At 40.9% G+C, this 22673-nt stretch overlaps 1 protein-coding gene across 12 annotated transcripts in view; it reads left to right on the forward strand.

The window, feature by feature from the left end:
* The window catches only part of PDE1C (phosphodiesterase 1C), a 301021-nt gene that overhangs the window by 146941 nt on the left and 131407 nt on the right, over positions 1-22673 (forward strand). For 2 of the 12 annotated variants that reach the window (XM_074575504.1, XM_074575503.1), the window contains one exon: positions 1467-1529. The exons of the other annotated variants lie outside the window; for them this stretch is intronic. In XM_074575504.1, coding sequence (XP_074431605.1) covers positions 1467-1529 — 63 coding nt within the window. The remainder of the gene's footprint in view (positions 1-1466; positions 1530-22673) is intronic. 12 annotated transcript variants of the gene reach the window in all.

Here is a 22673-nt window from a genome sequence, read left to right on the forward strand (position 1 = left end):
TGCAGAGAGATAAAATAATCTCATTGTGGTAAATTAGCTTGAATTGTCACTTCACGTTGCCATTCCTGAGACATTTGTTCAGCGTCTGTTTACTGCCTGGGTCTTATCAACACTTCCCAAGCTGTACTGTTTGGAAACCTTAGGCTTGAAACTTTGCCAGTACTGATGAATAGTTCCAGTAATATTTTTTGTTACCTGCTTTTTGACTTAACATATGCCACAGGCCACATAGAGAGTCTTATAAGGATTCAGTGGCTTGATGCTGGTATCCTAGCCAGAGGACACAGATGTAATAAAAGGGGGAAAGCAACCTACGCAGCTGGGTATATATTATCAAATAGAGCAACTGTATAGGTCTTCAAAGGCTCGAACAGCTCATCAACTAAAATTTACAGTGTCCTGAATGGAAATATGTACTTGTTTTAAAGTTGCACTGGTTCTGTTTTTCAAATAGAAATGTTATCGTACAGTGTGAATCATCACGGAGAATAATAAGCTCCAGACCTTGCAGAAGGGAAGTTATGTTTGCCCTTTCTGGAAAAAATGCATTTGCAAGGAAGTATTGCGGTTTAGGTAGCGTGACCTTGACAAAAAGTCGTTTTTCCCCTTTGCTTTGTGTGATATGTTTAACATTCCAGTCCTCCTGTTTGTTAGTTTGGGATAATCAGCAGCAGGTTTGCAGATCTGCGGGAGCTGTTTCAAATGGCCTTAGGTTCGCTTTTAGCGTTAGTTCAGAGCATGTCTAAACCTTAGCTAAACGGTTTATTAAATTTGATAGGTCAGTTTTTATCACTAATTTTTATTTGTTTATAGTTTGTTTATAATCGTTAATTTTTAAAAAAATTGTTTAAATTGTTTTAATTTGTTTATAATCATAAAATTTTTTTAATCTTTCCTTATCTCATATTAAAAAAAAAAAATTTTTTTAAATCCCCTGTATCTACTGCTGATCTAGTAAGATACCTTAAAAATTGGGCTGCTGGATGTTTTCCACTCACTTGCCTGTTACATTATAAACTAATGTTATGTAACAGAAGTAAATTAGAGGGGAAATATTTTGTTGTTTGGCACTCCTCAGATTATGAAACAATGTTTACTTCACTTAAAATACGGAATCCATTCCAGGCATGAGTAAAACTTTGAAAGGTATTATTTATGGAAAGAAATGGTAGACTTCCTTCATATTTTATGGAAGGATGTTTAAAATGTTAAGGGTCATCACTCAAACCCTCACTTAAACTTCACAAGGGGCTTGAAAGACTTTGTTTTTTCATTTTTTTTCCCCTGTACAAATGCACAAGGACATCTAATAGTCAGCATTCAACTTGTTAAGAGTTACGTTTCGTGTCTTGAAAAGTACAGCATATGCTGTTCAAGCCTTTATAAAAGCGTTCAGACTCTTTTCTTTTCCTACAGAAAGGTACCGTGATAAATGCCGGAGAGCTGACGGACTTTCTTTATTTCAGGACCTTGTTATGGGAAACAGTCGTCACATTTCAGCGACTCCACAGTCTGATAATTCACGTACGGTCAGTCACTGTGTGCGTGTGTGGGTGTGGAGCGCAGTGGGGCAGGCGAAGGCAGGAGGGCAAAACTCTCGCTTAGGTTTTTGACAAGAACCTGTTTATGTGCCTTTACAGAGAAGGAAATAAATAGACAGGGTGAAACTCTGGATCTTAAAAAAAAAAAAATTCCACTTATTTGAGCAACGTTTCCTGTTTAAGCTTTTGAGCTGATTGCTAAATGCCTAATTCACATTAAACGTGTGCAACCAGCTCTCTTAGGCTAGGCTTTTGGAGACTGCAGGTCTCTTCTCATCTCTCTCTTTCTGTCCTCCACCCTGGCCTCCACCTCCCATGGGCTATGATTAGGACCGGATGGGAGGACTCTAAAGACATAAACTCTCATACCATCTACATGACAACTCAAATGCCAAGATGCTCAATCAGAAGAATTGTACCTTAGGCCCATATTCTGGCCTCATGCTGGAATGATTGCAAAATAAACCTCCAGATAAGAGGATATTTTACTTCTGAATCATGAAACACAGGTGCAAATGAAGGCTGGGGTGCTGAGGTGTGGGGATGGCGCTAAGGCTGGAGTTGGGGTCGAGCAGGAAGAGTACCACCGTGCCTGCCTGTCTCTAGACATACTGCCTTTTGTTATTCTCACAGTCCAACGTTTCTGTGCACAGCCTGTCTCACACTTCAGATGTCTTTTTTCTCTGTTTTCAGTTAACTTGGTATATGTACTGAGTTAATTATCACAGAGATAATTGCTGAAAGGTAGACTAGCTTTCAGGGTGGAGTTACCTGCAACTAATACAAGTGTTTGAGATTAAACTGTGGCACAAGTGCTGGGTTAGGTAAGTAATATGAACAGTTCCCAGCCTGAAGAGAATTAACAGTCTAAACATGACAGGTCTAAACCAGCAAGTCACAGTGGGAAACCCTGAGGAACAAATGAGAGGAATTGGAGGAATTATTGCTTGCCACGTTCTTGCTATGAGTTCAGTTACAGCCTGTTTAATATTATTAGGGACAGTTGTTTTCACTACACTGTTTGGCTGTTAAGTGCTTAGCTGATTTAGTGAACAGCTCTTGTTAAGGGTGGAATTCGTCTTGCCTAATTGTATTTGTCTGCCAAGGGGAGACTTAGTGGAAGGTGACTCTTCTGCGAGTGACTGTAGAGGAAGCTTAAGGAGAAAACCTTGGAGAAAAGAGTAGACATCTGTTTAGATGTTAGGTCATGGGACTCCAGCCCTGCTTTGCCTTGCTCAGTTCTACAGGCATATATATGTGTATAAACAAAATAACACAGGCTGTGGAGTCAGGACTATGAACCTGACCTTATCTCCCATAAGACATGTTGTGCATTTATTAAGGAACTGTTTTGTGGAGTAACTTAAGTGTAGGAGTGTTATCCTAGTCTAGTTAATCGTAGATTATCTGGAGTTTACTTTTGTGCTTATTTGTCTTAAATATAAGCCTCTTTAACACCTCTGTCTCATGTAAATGCATGTAATTTTTACTAAAACAGAAAAATGTACGTAATTGCATGCACAAGGATAAATTTATCTACCTCTGACTACCACCTTTTCCTTGCAGATAGATCTGTGATTGCTACTGAATTAGAGGATTTTTTTCCCCAGAGTGTCAGAGTTCCTCAGGTTGGAACGGACCTGAGGAGGTCCTTACTCCAATCTCCTGCTCAAGACAAGCTCAGCAATGAGCTTAGACCAGGCTGCTTGGGGATGTATCCAGATGGGTCTGGAAAATGTCCAAGGATGGATCCTGCACAAACCCTCTGTTCTGCTACCTGGCTGTCCTCAGGCAGAAAAAGTTCTTCACCTGTGGTTGGCCCTCTAGTGCTCAAATCAAAAAGTTAGCCTTGACACCATGCAGAAATACCCTGGATTGCCTGAATTCAGCCACGTTGCCATTTAAGCTGCTCCTTCAGATAGAGGGCCAACCCTGCTCTTTGTTTTCCCTGCCTACCATTCCCGAAGAGTGCGTATACCTGGCTATCCCAATATGCCAGTCGTGCAAGCCATCCCACCATGTCTGTTATGCCAACTATGCCGCAGTTCTCTGACTGCATGTGGAGCTTTAGTTCCTCCTGTTTGTTTATGATGCTCACGTGGATGAGCAGTGGTAGGTAACAGTCTCAGGGCTGGAAAAGACTCAATTTCTTTACCACATCCCAGAGAAGCAGCAAACCTGAGACAACAGGTCAAACCCACAGAAGGATTTCACTCTCCCTTGCAGGAAAGGGTCTCCATCAGCTATCACTCCCATTTTCTTTATGCAAGCACTTGGTTGAGGTTTAGCTGTCTTTGATGCCCCCCCGTGATTCAAGGTGACCTTTCTCCCCTGTTTCCTGAATGAGAAGTGAAGAAGCGGCCCCAGCCGTCTCGCTAACAATGACGGGTTTCAGTCTTCCCCCATCTTGTGAGTTTTGATCCCTTGAGGGTAGCCTCTAGATTTCCTTCCCACCTTGCAACACAGGTTTTGGATTCTTAGCTCTGCAGGGTCTCTGCAAAGACCATATTGATCTCCTGTTCATCTTCCCTGATGGTGTGCATGCTCACCTCTTCTCACAGCTCCTTCACCACGCAGTGGAGTGCCACAACCACAGCATACTTCCCACAGAGGAGGAAACCACTGTTCCCAACCTCGGGGAGGGGCACCAAGCACTTCTTGCAGCCTCAAACCTGAACGGTGGCATCCTTGCTCAGTAGTGCTGTTTGGGTCAAGGCCCCCAATGTGCCAAGGCCACTTACTTCAGATGGCGTTGGAGGCCACATGGCACACCACCACTGTTTGTGCACAGTCCTCAGCAGAGGTTCTGACCTCCTTTGCACTCCTGCTGCAACAACTGCTGGGACACTGTTAGCAGTGCTTTGCTGCCTGTCGGTTATGTATAGCTCCTGCCAAGCAACAGTTGAGATAGGTGCTTGGCAGTCCTTGATCAGTGGTCTGTTGTAGACAAAAGCTACAGGTACACCCAAATCAGAAAGCAGCCAACAAAGGCTGACTGTTGGAGCTGGCAGAGGCAAAAAGCGTACAGCAGACTGCAGAAGTTAACCCTCAACAACAGCAACATGAGTTTTGCTGAAGTAGTAGTCTGGAAATTGCTACAGGTCTGTTAGCTGCCTCTCTGCACATTTGCAAATGTTCTGTTCTCTTCTATCCTGGAAACTATCTTGAATGCAAAAATAAGTAGCTGAATAGGTGCAAGGAGTGGAATATCCTAAACCCCCCCCCCCATTCTTGATGCTTATGTTAAAAGCTATTTATAACGAGCCCTATTGCGTTATCACTGGCAAGTGGTGAAGAGATGATATAGTTTTGTGACTACTGTATTTCAAGATGATGGATACGAACAGGAAGTGTGCATATAGCGCTCATGGCAGGATATATCCATATTCCATATCTGAGACATTGATTCTCCCACTGCATTGAGCAATGAAGTCTCTTACTGCCTTTGGCTTGACCAATTGGGACTTTCAGCTTTCGTCCGTTATGATTTTTGCTGCAGTTAATCTGCATTAATGTTATTTAACTGTGGTTGCTCCTGTTGTGTTACAAAAGTGAACAGATATTGCAGTGTGCAGCACTTCTCAGTGCCTTTGGCAGGAAGGAGTGGATCTGATATATCCCGTGTTAATAGATCTTCCTCCAAAAGTTAGCAAATCGAGGAGAGGCAGACTGCCCACACTCTTTAGAATTAACATCCCTATATTGCTTCTAGACATTCATAGCGCAGGACATTTATAGCATTTTTTGAGTTTCAAGTGCATCCCGTTCTAGGATAGCATAGGCTCTTCCCTCCCCCTGAATTCTTGCAAATGTCATTATTAATATCTTTGCAGTGAGTCTCTGGTATGTGTGAACACGTTTATGGTTTTGCAGTACTCCACCGCCATTCAGAACAATCTCGCTGCAGCAAAAACAACGCACAACATTGTTTTCAGAATTTTCCTCCCACTTCAGCTACAGTCTGTCTCTAGTTTATTGCCTCTGACTAGACTTGATTCAGTACTTGAAAATTTTTCTTAAATGATACAGAACTCTTTTCCAGAATCGTATTGGTTAAAATGGAACTTCTGTTGGGGGGGAGGGGTGAGGGGGAATAAAATCTGGTTTGGGACAGCCCTGTGAAGGGGCTAGGGGAAAGGCAAGTTGGAGGAGACTGGCTGGGTGGTTCAGTTACTCAGCTGACATACAAGAAAGTCAAGTTCAAGTATCTGCACTAGGTTGTCATTTTGCTTTCACAACATGTTGAAGAGAGCTCGATTTCATTCCTTGTTGGCATTAGAAGTAAACTTCTGGAGCCTCAATTTTCTTTTTTTGGTCTTTCTTTCATGAGTCATTATTCTTGTTTTCCAAACAGCTCGGTCCATGGTAAACTGCTGAGCTTTTCTAGTTCTGGTACAAAATGGTTGCATCACGTATGTATCAGTCTGAGATACGGACTGTGAATATTCTTCAGGTGTGTGCAGTGTAATTTCCTCTAGAGCACAGTGGCAATAACTGGCATATAATGAAGGCAATGAGTATCAAAACCACCTGGATATCCACTTACCCTGGCAGAAACTGGTGAAATAGCCTTTTTGGATTGGCATTAGACCTGTATATATCTTGCAAGTAGTTCATAGGTTATAGGCCTCTTAACTGAGCCTTGCCTTTTGTCCCCTTTTGCATGGGGCTGCTGACTCTGGACAGAACTCCTGGGAGGATAACTCAGTCTGCAAAGGTAGTCAGAAAGCAAATGGATGATGGGACGTAATATTCAAAAGATTGAAAAGCACTTCTGGGAAAAGATGGGCCTCCTGCCCTGCGAATATTGCATTTCATGGTCACTCTCTGTGATATAAAAAGTAGAGCCGACAGAAGAGGATTCCACAGCCTGGTGGCAAAAAATGATGAGGCTTCTGTGTGAGGAAAGATTAGAAAGACGGAGACAATTTTATTTAAAGATGAGATAAATCAGAGTTGGATGTTTTGGTGTTCTAGAAACAGCTGTTAAGATAGAGCCGGCACTAGCTCTGTCCTGTAGTATAACGACCAGAGGAGGGGAAAGTAATTAAGAGGAATTCTTTCAATTTCATAACCGTGTCCTATCAAGCTGTGTATTTGTAAGGCAAAAAAGTTCATTAGGGTTCAAAGTGGTGCTTGCTGGTTCTACAAAGAATGAGAATATTTGCAGCTAATTTATATATAAGAAGTCTTTTCAGAAGGCCATAAAGTCTGTCCATACTGATGAGCTCTGCACTTTGCTATATAAGCAGTTAATTATACCACAGTTTGTAGATATGCTCCTCTCTGAAGGGCAAGACGTGCCAAGTAAGAGACACAGATATGCAGTTCAGCAGTCAAATGTTTTTCCTAAATCTGTGTCTGAAAGTGCTATAAGAAAGCCAAGTCAGTAGAGAAGTGAATGAGGAACAGCAAGATTATATTGTACCAATGTTAATTTTACATTAAGGTATCCGGAACTGCAGCGTGAGAATTCACCCCTAGGGATTGTTGAAACCTTTTAAGATGATGATGGAGACTCCATTAATATTCTGCACAATTTTTCCAGAGTGTATTTAATTTCTTTTTTTTTTTTTTAATCTCTCTGTTAGAGTAAAAGACATTTTTTATATTTTTTTTCCTTTTCAATATACAGGATGATTAGAGAAAATGAACTCCTCTTCAATAACTGTGTATTGTTCGTTGTCATTCAGATACGAATTTGATTCAGCTGAGTGATTTATAAGAACATGTGTGTGAATTCCAAAGTGAAATGTATTTCTGCAGACTGATCTAAAATATACTCTTATTTTGTTAATTGGAGAAAAGGAGAAAAAACCGATGAGAAAAAAGGCTGGCAGCTTGTTGAAAATCACAAATGATCCTACACTATTTTCATTTAATTGTAGTGCCTGAAAACTTTTTTCATTAAAACTATTAGAAAGGAAGTAGCAGTCTCAAAGAGTTGAATGCCTTGTGTATCTCATTAGCTGATACTGGATGGAAGAAGGATGAAATGGAAAGACAGCAAACTGAGACCAAGGGAAGAAGAGGTTTTAGGCAAGAAGAAAAGGAAAAGTGCATGTGTTTGAATGTTTAACTCATTTTTCTGATAGGCAGTAGATTTCTGGGCATTTCAGATGAATTACTTAATTTGAGGTTGATAGGACTGTATTGCAAAATGCTCTGAAATTTCAAAGGTAGTCACTCGTTCCAGAAAATGACCGTGGAAATCACTTGTTACATTTCTAATACGCTTTGGCTTTGAATCAGACTGAGTTCCTCTCATTCAGGCTCCCTGGCACCTTAATACTTGCGTAGTCCTAACGCTATAAAGGGGGCTCTGCCCCAGGCAGAGTGGGGCATCTACAGCAGAATGGCAGAACCTGGCCCTTGCCTTGACATAAAACATGCGTTGACTTCCGTTTAGGGTTTTGATGTGTCATTTCGTAATGGGCTCATTGCTTCCAGTCCGAATCATGTCATGGCACAGACTTGGGGAAGTGAAGGGGAATTGTTTTTCAACCTATTTTGGGGATAAATTGTCATTAGATGCTTGTAATCAGATTGCCTTGGCTTTGAAAGGAGGCTTATGAAGAGGAATTTTGCACAATGAATGGATGATGGGTACGCAGATGGTCTATTAATTTCCTGCTTTGGGATGTATCAAATTAAATATTTACCTGACGAGTAGTCCCAATGTGTTGAAGAGAGGTGACTGCTAAACTAGAAGTCAAGTCTTTAAGTGATAGTTAATTGTACTGATCTAGACTGAAGACCATATGTAATTGCAATATTAATGGCCCATGCAGTAACAGGTAGAGTCTGGAGGGAGGGGTAGTATATTTTATTAGACCAAAATGTGACAGAAAGTTAAGAAGCCTTTAGACAAACAAGCCTGCCTCCAAGTATGTATCTCTGCACTACTCTGCCTCTTCCTCCATCTATCACAGCTGCAAAAACATTACTTCCTCAATCTGGAGTAATAAAGTAATAGAGGGGTAGACCACTTATTTTTGGCATGGAAATAGTTACTGGTTAATCTCTCCAGCTGGCGTTATTAACGTTGCAAATGTCACTCCTTATTCGCGTCACCCACTTGAGTCTGTCACGTCCTTTTGTGCCGACGGTTCTGGGATCAAGTTTGACATACAGCGTGTGATAACAGATGGGCAGCTGAAGGAGCGGGCTGGGAAAACATTTCAGCCTTCTTTGGGGCACACGGATTCTTTATCTCCAAACATCGTTTGCTTTTTCCATGATTGCCCATGTTGTAGGGAACCCATCTAAATTAAGCAATCTAGGGAAAGGCTGTGCACGTTTGAGAGGACTGGGTACAGGGCTGGGATTTTCAGCTCATAACTCTATGAAAAGCTCATTTGCTGCCTATGAAATGAACATGTTCCACTGTGCTTGTCTCCTTCTGAAAACTGGAGAATGGGTTGTTGCTAATTAAACTTAATCTTTGCTTGTTGGGAATGACTTATTGGGAGATATGTGGGGCACAGACCTGTATGTGCAATTTTCACTCTTCCGCTCTTGAGAACTTGTCAGGCTAAGTCTGATTTTTATTTTTTTATTATTTTTTTTTTATTTTTTTTTCCTCAAATGCTGAAATTTTTTCATAAGTTAACTTCTAAATGTTTCAAAAGAAAAAAAGTTAAAAACGTCAGTTTTCATGTACGTACTACACAAAATGAATTTATTTTTTTAACTCCCATTCACTTTGTGGGGAAAAAATAAGAGCATGTTGGGGAGAGAAAGGGAAAAGGAAATAAATACGTTTTCCTCTCTTATGTCAGTTTTACCAAACATGCACGTGACTCATTTTAGGGTTGACTGAAGCATCTGTGCACACCATCCAGATTGTGTGTGCTCTGTTGTGCCAGAGGATGTTTCAAAATAGTGTTCTAAAGCCTGTCCGGCTTGTTCAGTGCCAATGACAGAGTGTCTGAGGAAAAGGGGGGAAAAGAGTAATAGAAATGGCTGCACGTATGCAGTTTTCAGGCAGCTCAGTGAACCTGCCATGTTGCAGTTTCATGTCAGTGCTCAGTGAGCGTCTCCAGATTTCATCTCACAGTTCTTCAGAGTTTTACATCTTGACTGGAGATAAATTGATTTGTGTGGGCTAAAGAATAGTGTTTTATGACATAAATATCCATTAGGGGGATTTTATACATGTGGACATCCGCTGTCAAGTACCTCTGAAGAGGGATTTTGGGTATTTGGACATTGACCTATATTAGGATGGCAGTTCTTGTTTTCCTTTGTGGCAACTGGACAGAAGCAATTCTGGTGCAACACAAAAGGAAACTGGGTGAGTGAGGACCTCTTTTATACCAACAAGAAATTGTAGTTTATAATGAGTTATAAAGGGAAAGTTTAAGTCTTCTCATGCAACAAAATAGTTCTTATATGCTTAGGATCAATTAAGAGATAAAAGATGGTGCTTAGAATAGATATTTTTATCAGAAGGCCCAGGATTACTTTGGTAATTAGCATCCCTATGAATTAGTATCACACAGATCTGCACAACATATTATTTTTTCGTATTTATAGGAAATCTCTTAGTGCTGCTATCATGTATTTGACTTTCCCTCATTTTAGATGCTTGACTAGTCAAGTGGCCGAGGAAGCACTCGACTCAGAAACAACCATTTACATTGAAAATGAATCTCCCAAACTGCAAAGGTTAACTTTGCATAATAAAAATTTTTTTATACACCATGTAGAATTTGATTTGAAACAGAGTAATAAAAAAGTAGAGCTTGTTAAAAACTGTTCTTTTCTCCTGGATGTACCAATTCTCTCTTGCAGTTAGCTATGTTGTGTTAAGTGTTTAAGCTATTGCTTATGGCCAGTATAGAGAAGCTACTGATGACATCGTATCCATGGTCCTGTGTATCTCATGTGAAGTTTGCACATTTTGAGAGTTGCCATCAAAACACTTTTAAGTTGCCTCTGTTATTTTAAAGGTGGTTTATAGACATGTCTTTTAGTCCTACAACTTCTGTTGAGATTTCAGTCTTCTACACTTACTATTCTTCCTTTGTTATCAATAGCTATGTAAGGGTAGGGCTACCTGAATTTTGTGGTTTAATCTATTTTTCAATAGGAAACTGGATTTGGGGATAAATATATTTTCACCAAAATGTCAGTTTGCTGTGGAAATTAAAAAAAAAAACAAACAGCAAAACAAAAGAACAACTGCCCAAAGATTTAGCTAAAATGTTTTTTTTGAGTTGATAGCCAAGATTTCTAGATTTGGATAATTTTTCAGTATTGCTAGAGCTGCTCTTTGTTGTTTTTAACTTAGAAGTGCCTGGGGGTCCCAATTAAAATCAGGGATGTGCAGTGCCAAAAGTGTGACAATGTGTACCAGTGTGTACTGTTCCTTTCCTGATGAGTTTACAATGCAGTCTCATCCTGCAAAACCAGCTTTCCAGCTTTTCTCCTCTCTCCTTTTACAGCATTATATCTCACAAAAAAAAGTAATTTTTAAAAGCCTGTATGCCAAAAAAGTTGAACATCCTTGTCCTAAGCAGTGCTTAAAAAAAAAAACAACCAAAACCCAAACTTTAAGAAGTTTTATTTAGAATACAGCACTTTGGAGAATTCCCTTTACTCCTACCTTACTTCCTATTTGAAGACAGACTTTCACAAGTGTTATTTGATAAGCAATCCAGCTATAATAAAGTTGCAGTGCCATCAGTTCATTGCATTATCAAAAGGCCAATTGCTTAATGTACTTGAATTGGAACTTGCTGCAGGCATAGCAAGGAAGCAACTAACTCTGTGATGAATGGCCCTTACAGTTAAAATTGAATGGGCTTCTCTGGAAAGGTATATTGGCATTTGCTTTTTGCTTTAACTGCAAAATTGTTTCATTTAAAAAGACAAAAATGGAGAGGCTAACAACAACTGGCTTTCCTTTGCATAATATTGTCTTATCCTTACTATAAATATTTGCCAATGTCAGATTGACAGGACAAGAAGCGCACAGACTGCTCAAAGCCCATTTGAGAAAATACTAAGCTTTGAGATTCTGATATGAGGCTGGCATTAAAAGATGCTAAATGACCTCTTCGTTTTTGATATTATTGCAACATGCCTTCGTGTCTCGACCTACTCTCTTTAGAGATCATGCACACAGAAGGTATAGTTGCAAGATGCATTGGAAAATTAATATAGCTTATTTTCAGGCTTTTCACTGATAAATAAAATATGTCATTTTCTGGGGGGCAGCGTGGTCAGATGAATAAGGTATTGAGCTAAGAACCTCAACGTTGGGGTTTTACTGCTCGATTCTCAAATCTGTTCTTGGTTCATGGCAAGACCCTAATGATCAATATTAACAGAACCCTAGTGTTTGTCACCTAAATACTTCTCTATATAAATGAACTTCCTTTAATGATTATTTTTTAGTGATTTGAGCATTAGAGCACATACTGATGTGAGCACCATGTTTTAAGGCCCTACAGTTGAAAAACATTGATGAAGGCACCTTTCATCTAGGAGCCTTGAAGAACACCACAAACCCCATCTGACTGAGCCCCAAAATCCTCTTCATGGGACCCTGGTGGTGTCATGGTGAAGGCAGGGAGACTGCTCTACGGGAGAGCCACATGACTTTATTGCATTCATGTAATGAGTTAGTAAGAGACTCAAGAATGCACGAGTCCTCATTACCAGTCAGCTAGTCTAACTATTAAGCACACGCTGTCTGTCCAACTTTGTGGAGTTTATAGGAACCACCACAAAAACAGAGCAGAACTTATTTTTATGAACTGACAGGCTCATACTGCCCACTCTGTGTGAATTCACATTGCTGCTTGTGAAATTTGCCTACGGAAAATCACAGGGCTTGCTAGTAGTAAAATTAACAAAGGCTCCACTCACAGAAAACTGGGAAATAATTTTTTCTACCTTTAATAAAACGAAAATGCGTTACTGAAAAACAAAACAAAACCTCGCAATCTTTCCTATTCACCTGCGTTCGTACTGATAAAACATTCATTATGGCTTGTTATGTAACAAGAAGTAATAAAATCAGTAATATTATTAATCATTGCAGTTAGTTATGTAATACTTTGTTTAAGACTAAAGTGCCTTATCCATTCACTGAAACTGATTTCCGTTTTTTATATTAAAACTGTATAAACAGCTAATCTAGCTAAAGTCCTGATACAGCTTCTGTTAGGATATGGTCCTCAATCTAACATGTCCAAATGTACCATCTTTTGTTTTCTATTGAAAAAAAACCAACAACAATCCAAAACCTATGAAAGTTGGTGATTTGTTTTTTTAAGTCTATCTTCATTCTGGAATAGTAAAATGTTGTGGGGTCTTTTAGTTTTGTTTTGTTTCTTCTTCTTGATGCTTTTGTATTCAAACAGGCATGTTCTTGATAGTACTTAATATAAAGGAGGCCATGTTGACCCTCAGGAGCTTGAGGATGCTTTCTGCCTCCTAGCTCTGGATGTGCACTGCAGCCGAGTCCTGTTTCATGTACAGATAAGACTTGCATGCCATCCTTCCCCTCCTGCCTTCCATGCAAAGGGCACTCTGGTGTGGTCCAGAAGGTATTTCCTAGCAGCTAGGGTGTGCGTCAGTCTGGTGGTATGTGAGAATGCATAACTCTTCTAGCCTGAGGTTCTCCTGCTGATTAGACCCCCGTTGTCTGCATTATTTCTCCTGCTCTGATTATCCTGCTCTTGACCTTTTGGGGTGTGGGCTGTTGCACACATTAGCAAAACCAAGACCAGCAAAAAGGTATTGAAACAGGTCAGGAGCAGCATCACTGTTCATTTCATTCCTTCAAATATTAGCTGTCACATGCACCACAAGAAAAACATGTCTTCAGAGATATGAACATTTCTGTAACCTTTCAGTCATCTAGTTTAACTTCCATTTATGGATAGTGTTGGGTATGCTTACATGTGTACGTAGGCTAATTTCTCCTTTCCGATGTTGGAGAAGTAACTCCTGTAAGATTTGTAGTGAGTATGTGTGATGAATAGCTTGTTCACTGCAGCTCAAACCACCTCTTATTAATAGCTGCTGATGAGCAGTTTATGACTTGTTTAGAATCACTGGTTATGTGAAACCATTCTTGAAGTATATGTGCATAACTCTTTGCGAGGTAAATGTTCATAGACCGTGTAATACATACATTTGATATTATCATTGATTATAAACTCATGCATCTTGTAGGAACTTTCAAAATAATTGGGTTTGTTCCAAAGCCCTAGCACCCTCAGTGATGTGGCTATGAGAGAAATCTCTGCAAACGACGAAGATTTTAGCACTTACTTGTGAAAAAAATCCAAAACCCCCAACAGAATGCAAGTCTCAAAAGGCTTAAAACCTAAAGCAAAGGTTTGAAAAAGAAATTAGAATTTTGATGGTAAAAAGCAGTGGCTGGTGCTATAAAGCACGCTCGTAATTTTTGAAGGGTTGAAAGGCTTCCAGACAGTTGGTGTCATTTGGTGTCATCCATGTAAGGGTGATTTTGGATGGAAAGGGCTTTAGGCATGGTTAGCATGGAGTTCCCTGGCTGCAGGTTTAGAAAAGTCTCTGTGTCAGAGAGGGGCAAGGGGGAGGCCGTCTGCTCCCTCGTGCCTCACATTTCCATGGGAGGGTCTCTCAGCTGCCAGCCTGCGGGACTGCTTTGCCCTGGAGAGGTGCTAGAGGGGCAGCTTTCTTCATCAGTGCCCCTTTCCTCTTCCTGTGCCTCTCAGGCTGGCTGGCTGGTGTTACTGGTCTTCTCTGTGCCTGCTACAGAGAATTGTGTCCCCTCTGGAAAAAGGACAGAGTGAGTTTTATCACCTTCATCGCCTTTGACAGGGTGCGCAGAGCAATCCTTGAGGGATGCAGTGTGAGCTTGGTCGCTGCGAGCTTCACTGCGGGATTACAGGAGTGAAGGGTCCAGGTATAAAAACTTCACCTTGTTTCTGTTTTTGATACAGCTGGCTGACAAATTCCAGTTTCCACCTCTATTAATGAATGCCTTCCCTCCCCCGCACCGTGGCCAGCAGACTTGGAGGTGAACAAGAGAGGAAAGTAGATACTAAGAACAGCTACAAACAGTCCTCATGGTTTATTTAAGAGCCCTGTCCTGAAGGAGTGACACAGTAACCTTGGCTGTGACCTTCCTCGTTGCTGCTGGCTCTTACACAGAACATTTCTAGAATTAATCTGGTGCTCTGAGTCAGCGGTGCTGACGTGGTAGACCTGCTTTAATCAGCGGAGGAAATTTGCACTCACTTGCAAGCTGGTGTGTAGGCTTTTCCTTTTTTTAATAGTGTGTTCTGAAATGTGTCTCTTCTTAGCTCCTTCCCTAGTAGAAGAAGAAAACTCGAGGATTTTCCCTGCTAGGACCACTCAGCAGACCCTAAATAACAGAGGAGCTGAGTACTGTTAATCATGCCCAGTGGTAGCGGCGTCATTTAAATCAGAGAAACTGCTTTGCATTTATTAGTTACCTGCGTAAGCGCTGCAGGACTGTGACAGGTGAGTGTGGAGGTACACCTGGGTTCTTTTTGTTTTAATCCTCGAGGATTACTGCACAGTTCACTCGCGTGACAACCGCATGCAGAACTGTGTATGTAAATAGCGGTAACCATGGCACATTTGCACATCAGCTGCATCTTGATTGCAGAGTAGCTGGGAGCTAAATATGCCATCGTTTTTCTTAAGTTCATTTGGTGGATGTGGTTTGCCTGGGCAACGCCAAGAGAAAAGTGGAATGCCACTTGGCATTCCCATGCAGTCTTGCTTTTAGGTGTTCAGTCCTGAGATACAGTATATGGCGTCTCATCCTCTAGCACAGACCCTGTCTTGAAGAAGAAGAATGAGGAGTGAAAAAATGAATGGTTATTTTCTAAGGCGTATGAAGGGCTGTTAGGAAACCATCAAAACAAACTCCTCCATGTGAACTGAACCAGATTTAAGTTGGCAGAAACCAAATGACAATCCATAATTTACTCAGCTCCCTCACCCATCCGTTCCTCCGCACTTACAAAAACCTTAATCAAAATATTTGAAGGTAGTTGACAGAGCTGAAAGTGAGTAGCTTCAGTCAAACAAGAAGAAATTGGTGTGATGTTCCTTCTTTTGCTTCTATAAACGGACAAGATACCTCAGTAAACTCCAATGGAGTTTAGCTATTTTACATTGGCTGAGAATTTCGTCTCAGACATTTTACATTTTACTAATTATGCATTAGGCACTGCCTTATGGCTATTCTGGCTTTTTGATGGAAACAGGTTTTAGAGTTGTGGTTTGAGAGTGCAAAATACTGCAGATAGAACTGCCACTGTAAACTCAGTCACTGATCGCTGGGAAAAGGGAACTGACTGCTATTAGGAATAGCTGCATGCTGCCCGGAGACTTGAAACATTGGAAGGAGTTGTCTCTACCAGAGGAGTTTTACATTTAGTGGATGAACTGTATGTTCTGGTAAGACGCACAACGAACTCTCCTGGCCATGTCTCTTACAACCCAGACAGGACCCAGGTCTGAGCACTGCCTTTTTTTCACCTAGTAAATATAAATATAATTCACGTCTGCTAATTTTAATCAAGTAAATTGAAAAAATCACAATTAATCTAGTTGAATGGTTACAGTTTATCTGCTTTACACAGGCTATGGTGGTAAACTTTTTAATTCATAGTTGTTTGTGTAGCTGCTTGGCTTTTTTTTTACCTTGTGCCATTTGTTTCTTATTTTACTGTTACACTTTTATACTAGTCATCCATTTCAGATGGCAAATGTTGAGTCATGGGGACAAGTTTATGATTTATTTCATGGATATAAAACTGATGCTAACACAATAATCAGATATAACAAATATTTATCAAAGTCCTATCACCATACCTTTTCAGTTAAGGTAAAATCAAGCATGTTCATTGACCGAAGTATTGCCTTTTAATTTCCCCCTCAAAATATGTGATAGTTAAAATTAGGCAGCAGAAAAATCTCAGGAGATCTATAACACAGTATCTACCAAATAAAGAAGAATAAAAAAGTAAATTCCTTTTTCTTTAAAAATGTTCAGCAGAAAACCATCAAGTTTCTCATGGGTCCTCTGTCCTACTGCTTCTGCTGGGAAATGTCTTTGGTTATGGATGTCAAAACAGAGACGCAACCTGTGCTACTGGGTATGCTCTGAAGGCACAATAATGGTATGTTACTGAGATGACAGATTAATGATTATTTTTCACCAGCCTTTATAATGTGATGTGTGTGTTTTTAATGGACACATATGGTTTATTTTCATCCTTGCTCTCTATCCAAGCACATCAGGCATTTGGTCTGAAAATTTCCCATATTCGTGACATATTTTTCCTTGGGCAGCAGGTAATAGCTAGTGAATGACAAATGACCACATCGTGGACAAAGCAGGCAGGCGGCTTTTTCTCATATGAAGCTGTTCTTTTTATATCTCTTCTATCTTTCCACTGACAAAACATAAATATGCATGTGCAGAACTAATGCAGGCTTAATCTAGCCAAGTTGAGGGGCGAGGAGCACCGCCGACTATGGATACACAATTCCTGGACAGAATGATTTTCTCTCTCAAGGGATTCTTTGTCACAGTGAAGCAATGAAGCTTTCGGCTTGTCATTGCAAGGGAGACAAACATCCCTCTGGCCAAAAATGGTCAACGTGCAGGGAAAGCCATTTGTCTGGTCCCAAATACTGTAGAAGTAAATAGTTTTTTTCTTCTATAAAATCCATCTCATCCAAAGAGCTGACTTGAAACTCTTGCCCTATTCCTGAATGCAGCTGCAAAAAGCCGTGTACCAAGCAGAGGTGGTTCTTTCATCGGCTAAGAGCAAGGGAAAGCTAGTTGGAGAGGGGTGGACGTCCTCAGAGAGACCTAGAGCTCCTCCTGCCCCCACGGGGTGAGGTATGACCCATGCATTAAAAAAAGGCTGAACTCCAGAATATTGCAGCAGATTCTAGAAAACATATTTCAACTTTATATAAAGATTTAAAGGAAGCATGTGAGGAAGGCAAATGTGTTGGTTTTGGCTCTCATGGGCTTTAGGAAGATATCTGGCAGCATGGGGAAAATAAAGTGACATCCTGAAGATCAGAAAGCTGGTCAGGAGACCCCAGGCCTCTCTGACTTTCATGCCAGCACCCCACACGTCGGCTGTGCACATGCCAATAGGTGCATGGAATAAAATATAAATAGACATATGGCACTGCAGAGCTGGCGCAGAGCAGCAGCGTCGTGCAGAGCAGACGTCACTGGGAAGGTTAGGACCACAGCCCACCTTTCCCTCCTCGGCAGCAGCCTTTTGTGCCCAGAATCTTCCCGTCACGCCTGATGGCAGCACGTCCTTCTGACAGATGGACGTAAACGTGTGCGGCTTGGAAACCTAGCTGAGCATCAATCACGTTTATTCAAGAGTAGCCCTGCTGACCAGGACGGGGGTGAAAAGTTGCTCTGGCGTGAGGGTCTTTTTTGCCTACAGTTTACCTAAAAGGTTGCCATCTCTGCGCGTCTTCTCCCCTAATCTCTAGTATTGCGCAAAGCATTTGAGGCAATTGGCTGTCGTTCAGGAGGCTCAACCATGGATAATAGAAGTTGTTTTCCCAGTTGCAGCTGGGGAAATAACTACAACAGAGCTTATAATCAGCAGTAGCACTGCAAACATGCTAGGCATTTTCTGGTGCGGATCCTACCCTAGAGACCCAAGGAGAGGAGGGAAAGGCACTCCCTAGGATCAGAGTGGTGGCAGGCTCACATCACCTTAGGTACACAATTTTCCGTCCATAATTTAATCCTCTGTCTCTCTCACTTTTGCTTTCAGACAAGAATGCATATTCATTATTCATGCTGTGAATTAACAATACTGATAAGCGGAGGGCTTAATAGATAGTGCTTTCTGGAGTTGTAAAAATAATGCTCCCTGAAAAAAAAAGATAATAGTTTTGAAGATGGGCTTAGTCCTTCTGCATTCTGAATCATCATGCAAAGCAATATATGCTGTTGTTCTAAACTTGCTTGTCTGTCTATATTGTTTTGGGGAAAAATAGGATGCCTCTGAATATGGTTAGCATGTATTCTGCATTACACATTCAAATGGCATATTTCTATTGTAGCAGGATTGAATCCATGCTTTTTCCTCTTTTCTCTTTCTTTTCTTCTAACTCCTGGAACATGATGTTGCAAAAGAAACAGGTTTTTTTGGACAAATTGTTTGTAAATGGTACAGTACAGTATATCCCGCAAATTAACATGTGTTTACTTTAGGTGGGTTGTTTATATAATGCTTTGTCAACACTGTGTCACATTCTTCTGTGCTGTATTCAGACTAGATGATTTTACACTAGTCTCTTAGCATATTTCACTACAGCAAATATTTCTCTTAAATTTATTTCTTATTATTTTCTGAGCAGCAAAAGTGCTCTGGGAGGATTCACTGCAGCATAGAACTCCAACAGATCAACAATTCTTTCGCTGAGTTACATTTATTACATTTCTTGAACCCTCCTTTCTCCTAATAAAACTGTGTTTTGACTACAGATCTGTTTCTCCACCTTCATAGGCCGTGTTGCTGTTGTGCACCTCTTCTTCACTACCCATACTGAGTAGTTCAGTCTAACAGCGGCTGCGAAAGATTAAAGTGTTCCTACTGAATAAATGTTGTGCAGCTGTGGACATTTCATGCCCAGAAGAGTCCTAAGGCTTCCTATTTAGACAAATGGTATTCTGACAGCAATCACTGCTCCTCTTTGCCAACACCCAGTTCTGGGAGGTAACAAATAGCACTTTGATGCTGCCGGGATCAGCCTTTATGGTGCCATATGCCAGCCAATTATCTCAGTGTCATTAGGCACAGAACTCGTGTTTCCCACATGCCCAGATCATGTAATTAGTGTACTTATGTGAAATGGGATTGCAACGTAGCAAAGAAGAGTCAGAGGGTAGACCTGGCTTGTCCGGCCAACTTTCAGTTTGCCAAGAAAAAGCAGCTATGCTGATGGTGGCTACCACAACCAGAAGTGGAAACTCTTAACTCTGTGTTGATCTGTGTGTCCTAGAATTATAGAAAAATTTAGGTTAAAAGGGACATCGGCAAACCATGCATTCCAAGCTCCTGCTATACCTCCTGCTCCCCCCAAATTGATGTTATCCACAAACATAGAAAGGATGTGTTGCATCTAATAGTTCAAGTCACTGATAATGATCTTCAACAGCAGCATTACCACCACCATGCTCTTGGTGTCTTGGGTCTAGCCATGTCTATGCAGCACGTAGAGCGAGCTAATTTCTCCTACCTTTTGAGTGAATTTATAGCCTGTTTTGGGAAAAGTGTAATGTTGCAGCTGGACCGTGACCAGTACCCAAATTTAAAGTGAGTTCAGGTAGAACTGCAGCAACGTGAACACAGACAGAGGGAGTTGAGGGCTGATGCGCAACAACTAGAAAAACATGGTGCTTCCCTGAGACATTCTTCTGAACAATCCCCACTTGCCTTCTTTCTCCTTCTCAGTTGCTTTTTCTTCATCTCTCCTTGGATACCGCCTGGTTTTAAGAGACCAAGTTATTTGTATTTATATGTATAGGGGGAGGGAGAGGATCTAGGGGAGGTCTGGGGATTTCTGGCTGCTGTCAGTGTTACAGGAGAGGAATGCAGGTGAGGTGAAAGCTGTAGCTGAAGGACTCTGAGGTGCAGGAAGAGAAAAATGGTAACAGTGGTGTGGGATGCAATCTGTGAAATACACTATCCATCAGTGGACCCTAGCTCTCACCTGAGGGAACCCAATAGACTCAGCCTTATGATCGCAGGGTTTTGTGCTGAAAAGGATTTCTGGCAGAAAAAGTGCTGAACATGTTTTGATCTTTGCTCGCCTCCATGTTCAGAGTGTGGTTGTTGAGGAACCTTTTCTGTCATTCACTTAAAAATTGCAGCAAAATTTAGCCTGAGATAAAATAAAAATCTGAAGCTATTACGAACTGTTTGGTGGATTATGAAGGACAGACAAGTCTTCCTGGTCTCCATCTAAAATCAGTGGGGGGAAGAGAGAGAGAAGCACTTATAGAGGATGCTTTGAAGAGCTATGTTACGTTTTTCCTCCTGCTTCAATTTGCCCTCTGGAGGAGGGAGGAACCTTCTCCTTCCTGCTGATTATCGATGATTATGCTCATTATGCCAAACCTAGCCTTTGTGAGTCCACCCCCAGCCTTCATGACACACAATTACTGCAGCTCTGTTATCAGACTGGCTTGGTTGCAGCAAGAGAAGGCACGGGCTCCTTGTTCCTCCAGTGGGTGCCCTCTTTGTCAGGCCGTGTTGATTTTTGCTTTTCTTTGAGTTGTTTGCCTCTTACTTAAACGTTTGATAATTGAAGGCTGTTGTGTATAAAGGAGCGGTTATATTATGATTATTTATTGCGTAAAGCCCCATTTAGTCCCACATTCCCAAAGAACATCTTAATTTCCTGTTACGCTTCTGCATCTGTTGGTCATTATAGTGTTTTCTAGTCAGATGTTCTGGTTCTTGGGAACGTGCGCCCTGTGCACATCTATCTCTTTGTGCATGGGGAAGGTGCACAAACCAAATCCTCCAGGATTTTGAAGACATAGTACGTCAAGTTGGGTGTTTCTGTGAGCATTTCTAACACCAAGTAACTAATGACCTTTCTGACCATCTCTTTCAACAATAGCTGTCAGACCCAACGGCCTTTTAATGGGGCCAGTGCAAGTGTCCAGTCTGCGACGTTTGAAAGTAACCTTTTCTGAAAGTGGTGGTATTTTTGGAGTTGCTTGACAGAGGTGATTGTTTTAGAGGCTTACTCATGCAAGTAACCTCAGCGCTGTCAATAAGTGTAGCTTTCTGAGACAGCTTTGGGCTGTGGAGCTACTACTACTCTAACAACTGCGAGCAAGAATGAGGTTTTTCTGGAAGCTGAAGCTTCGTGTGTGTGCTCCCATAATGTTTCTTGAGAGGTTAGATGTAGCCCTGTAACAGTGAAAGGTGTTATTCCCCTCCCCTTTACCTAATTCATTCTCTCCGTTTATGTATTTCTAGGGAATGGTTATTAGATACCCTGCTTTCTGCTCTTGTAATCACACCTTACTAGGAAAGTAGCACTTATTAGTGCCTGTTCACTTGTTCTAAGGATTCAACTCGAGATCATTACAGAATTACTCCTCTGCTTTAACAGAGATGTCAAACCAGTATTTGTCTCACCATTACACAGCGAGAAGCTTTTGAAGGCTGGTCTTGTCAAGCTGTGAGAGCAATTCTAAAACTAACAGGAATGTAAATTATATAAAACATTTCTCATTTGTCCTGTCCACGAAAAGCCAGCGTGCGTTCGTATATGCTGCAGACCTGTTTTCAAATCTCTTGTTCCATCACCCAGGCACTATATAATTATTATTTCCTTCTGAGCATAATCTTTTGAATAACCTAGTGTAAATAAGAATATTTAAGTCTGAATGATAGGCTTTCATGTCTTTAGTAAATCATTTGGTCATTATGTGCTACACATACAGGGGAGACCACCAAATGTCACAGACTCTAACTTGAGAACAGGTACAAAGCAGAAGTAAACAAAGTATTGGTAAAGGAATATGACTTTCTAATGAGATTATGTGAATTATGGCAAAGCTAGCTCTTCTTCGCATTAATTCCACATCCCTGCCCCTCCTTAGTGCTTTGAATTCAGCGCTCTCATCTTCTGCTGCTGACACATTTGCAATCCTTTCTTTCTGGTTAAAGTTGTGTGAATAATTAGGTTAGTTTTGTTTTGCTTTTTTAATTCCATCGCTGAAGAGAAATATTTTGGGGGAAAATGATTTGTGGTGCCAAATGAAACATTTTGCTTAACTCGAAAACAAATGCTTTGCTTCTGGACCTGTTTTATTCTTCCAAAAATACAGTGGATTTTTTTTTAATGGACGTGAAAATGTTTTGTTTTAGAAATAAGATGGTTTTCACTTTTCAGAAGTTTTTGCTTATATTTTTGCATGTTTCAAGTGGACTGGAATTTCACATCATTTTTCTTGCTCTGGAGCAGCAATTTTTAAGTGAATTAATTCTCTGTTCAGAGGGGATCTTCTAATAATTAATCTTCTAATAATTAACCCACTCTTCCAATAATTAACCCGCACACTTCTTGTAAAGC

Source organism: Larus michahellis, chromosome 2 (assembly GCF_964199755.1).
Source record: "Larus michahellis chromosome 2, bLarMic1.1, whole genome shotgun sequence".
In the NCBI taxonomy this organism is placed as follows: domain Eukaryota; kingdom Metazoa; phylum Chordata; class Aves; order Charadriiformes; family Laridae; genus Larus; species Larus michahellis.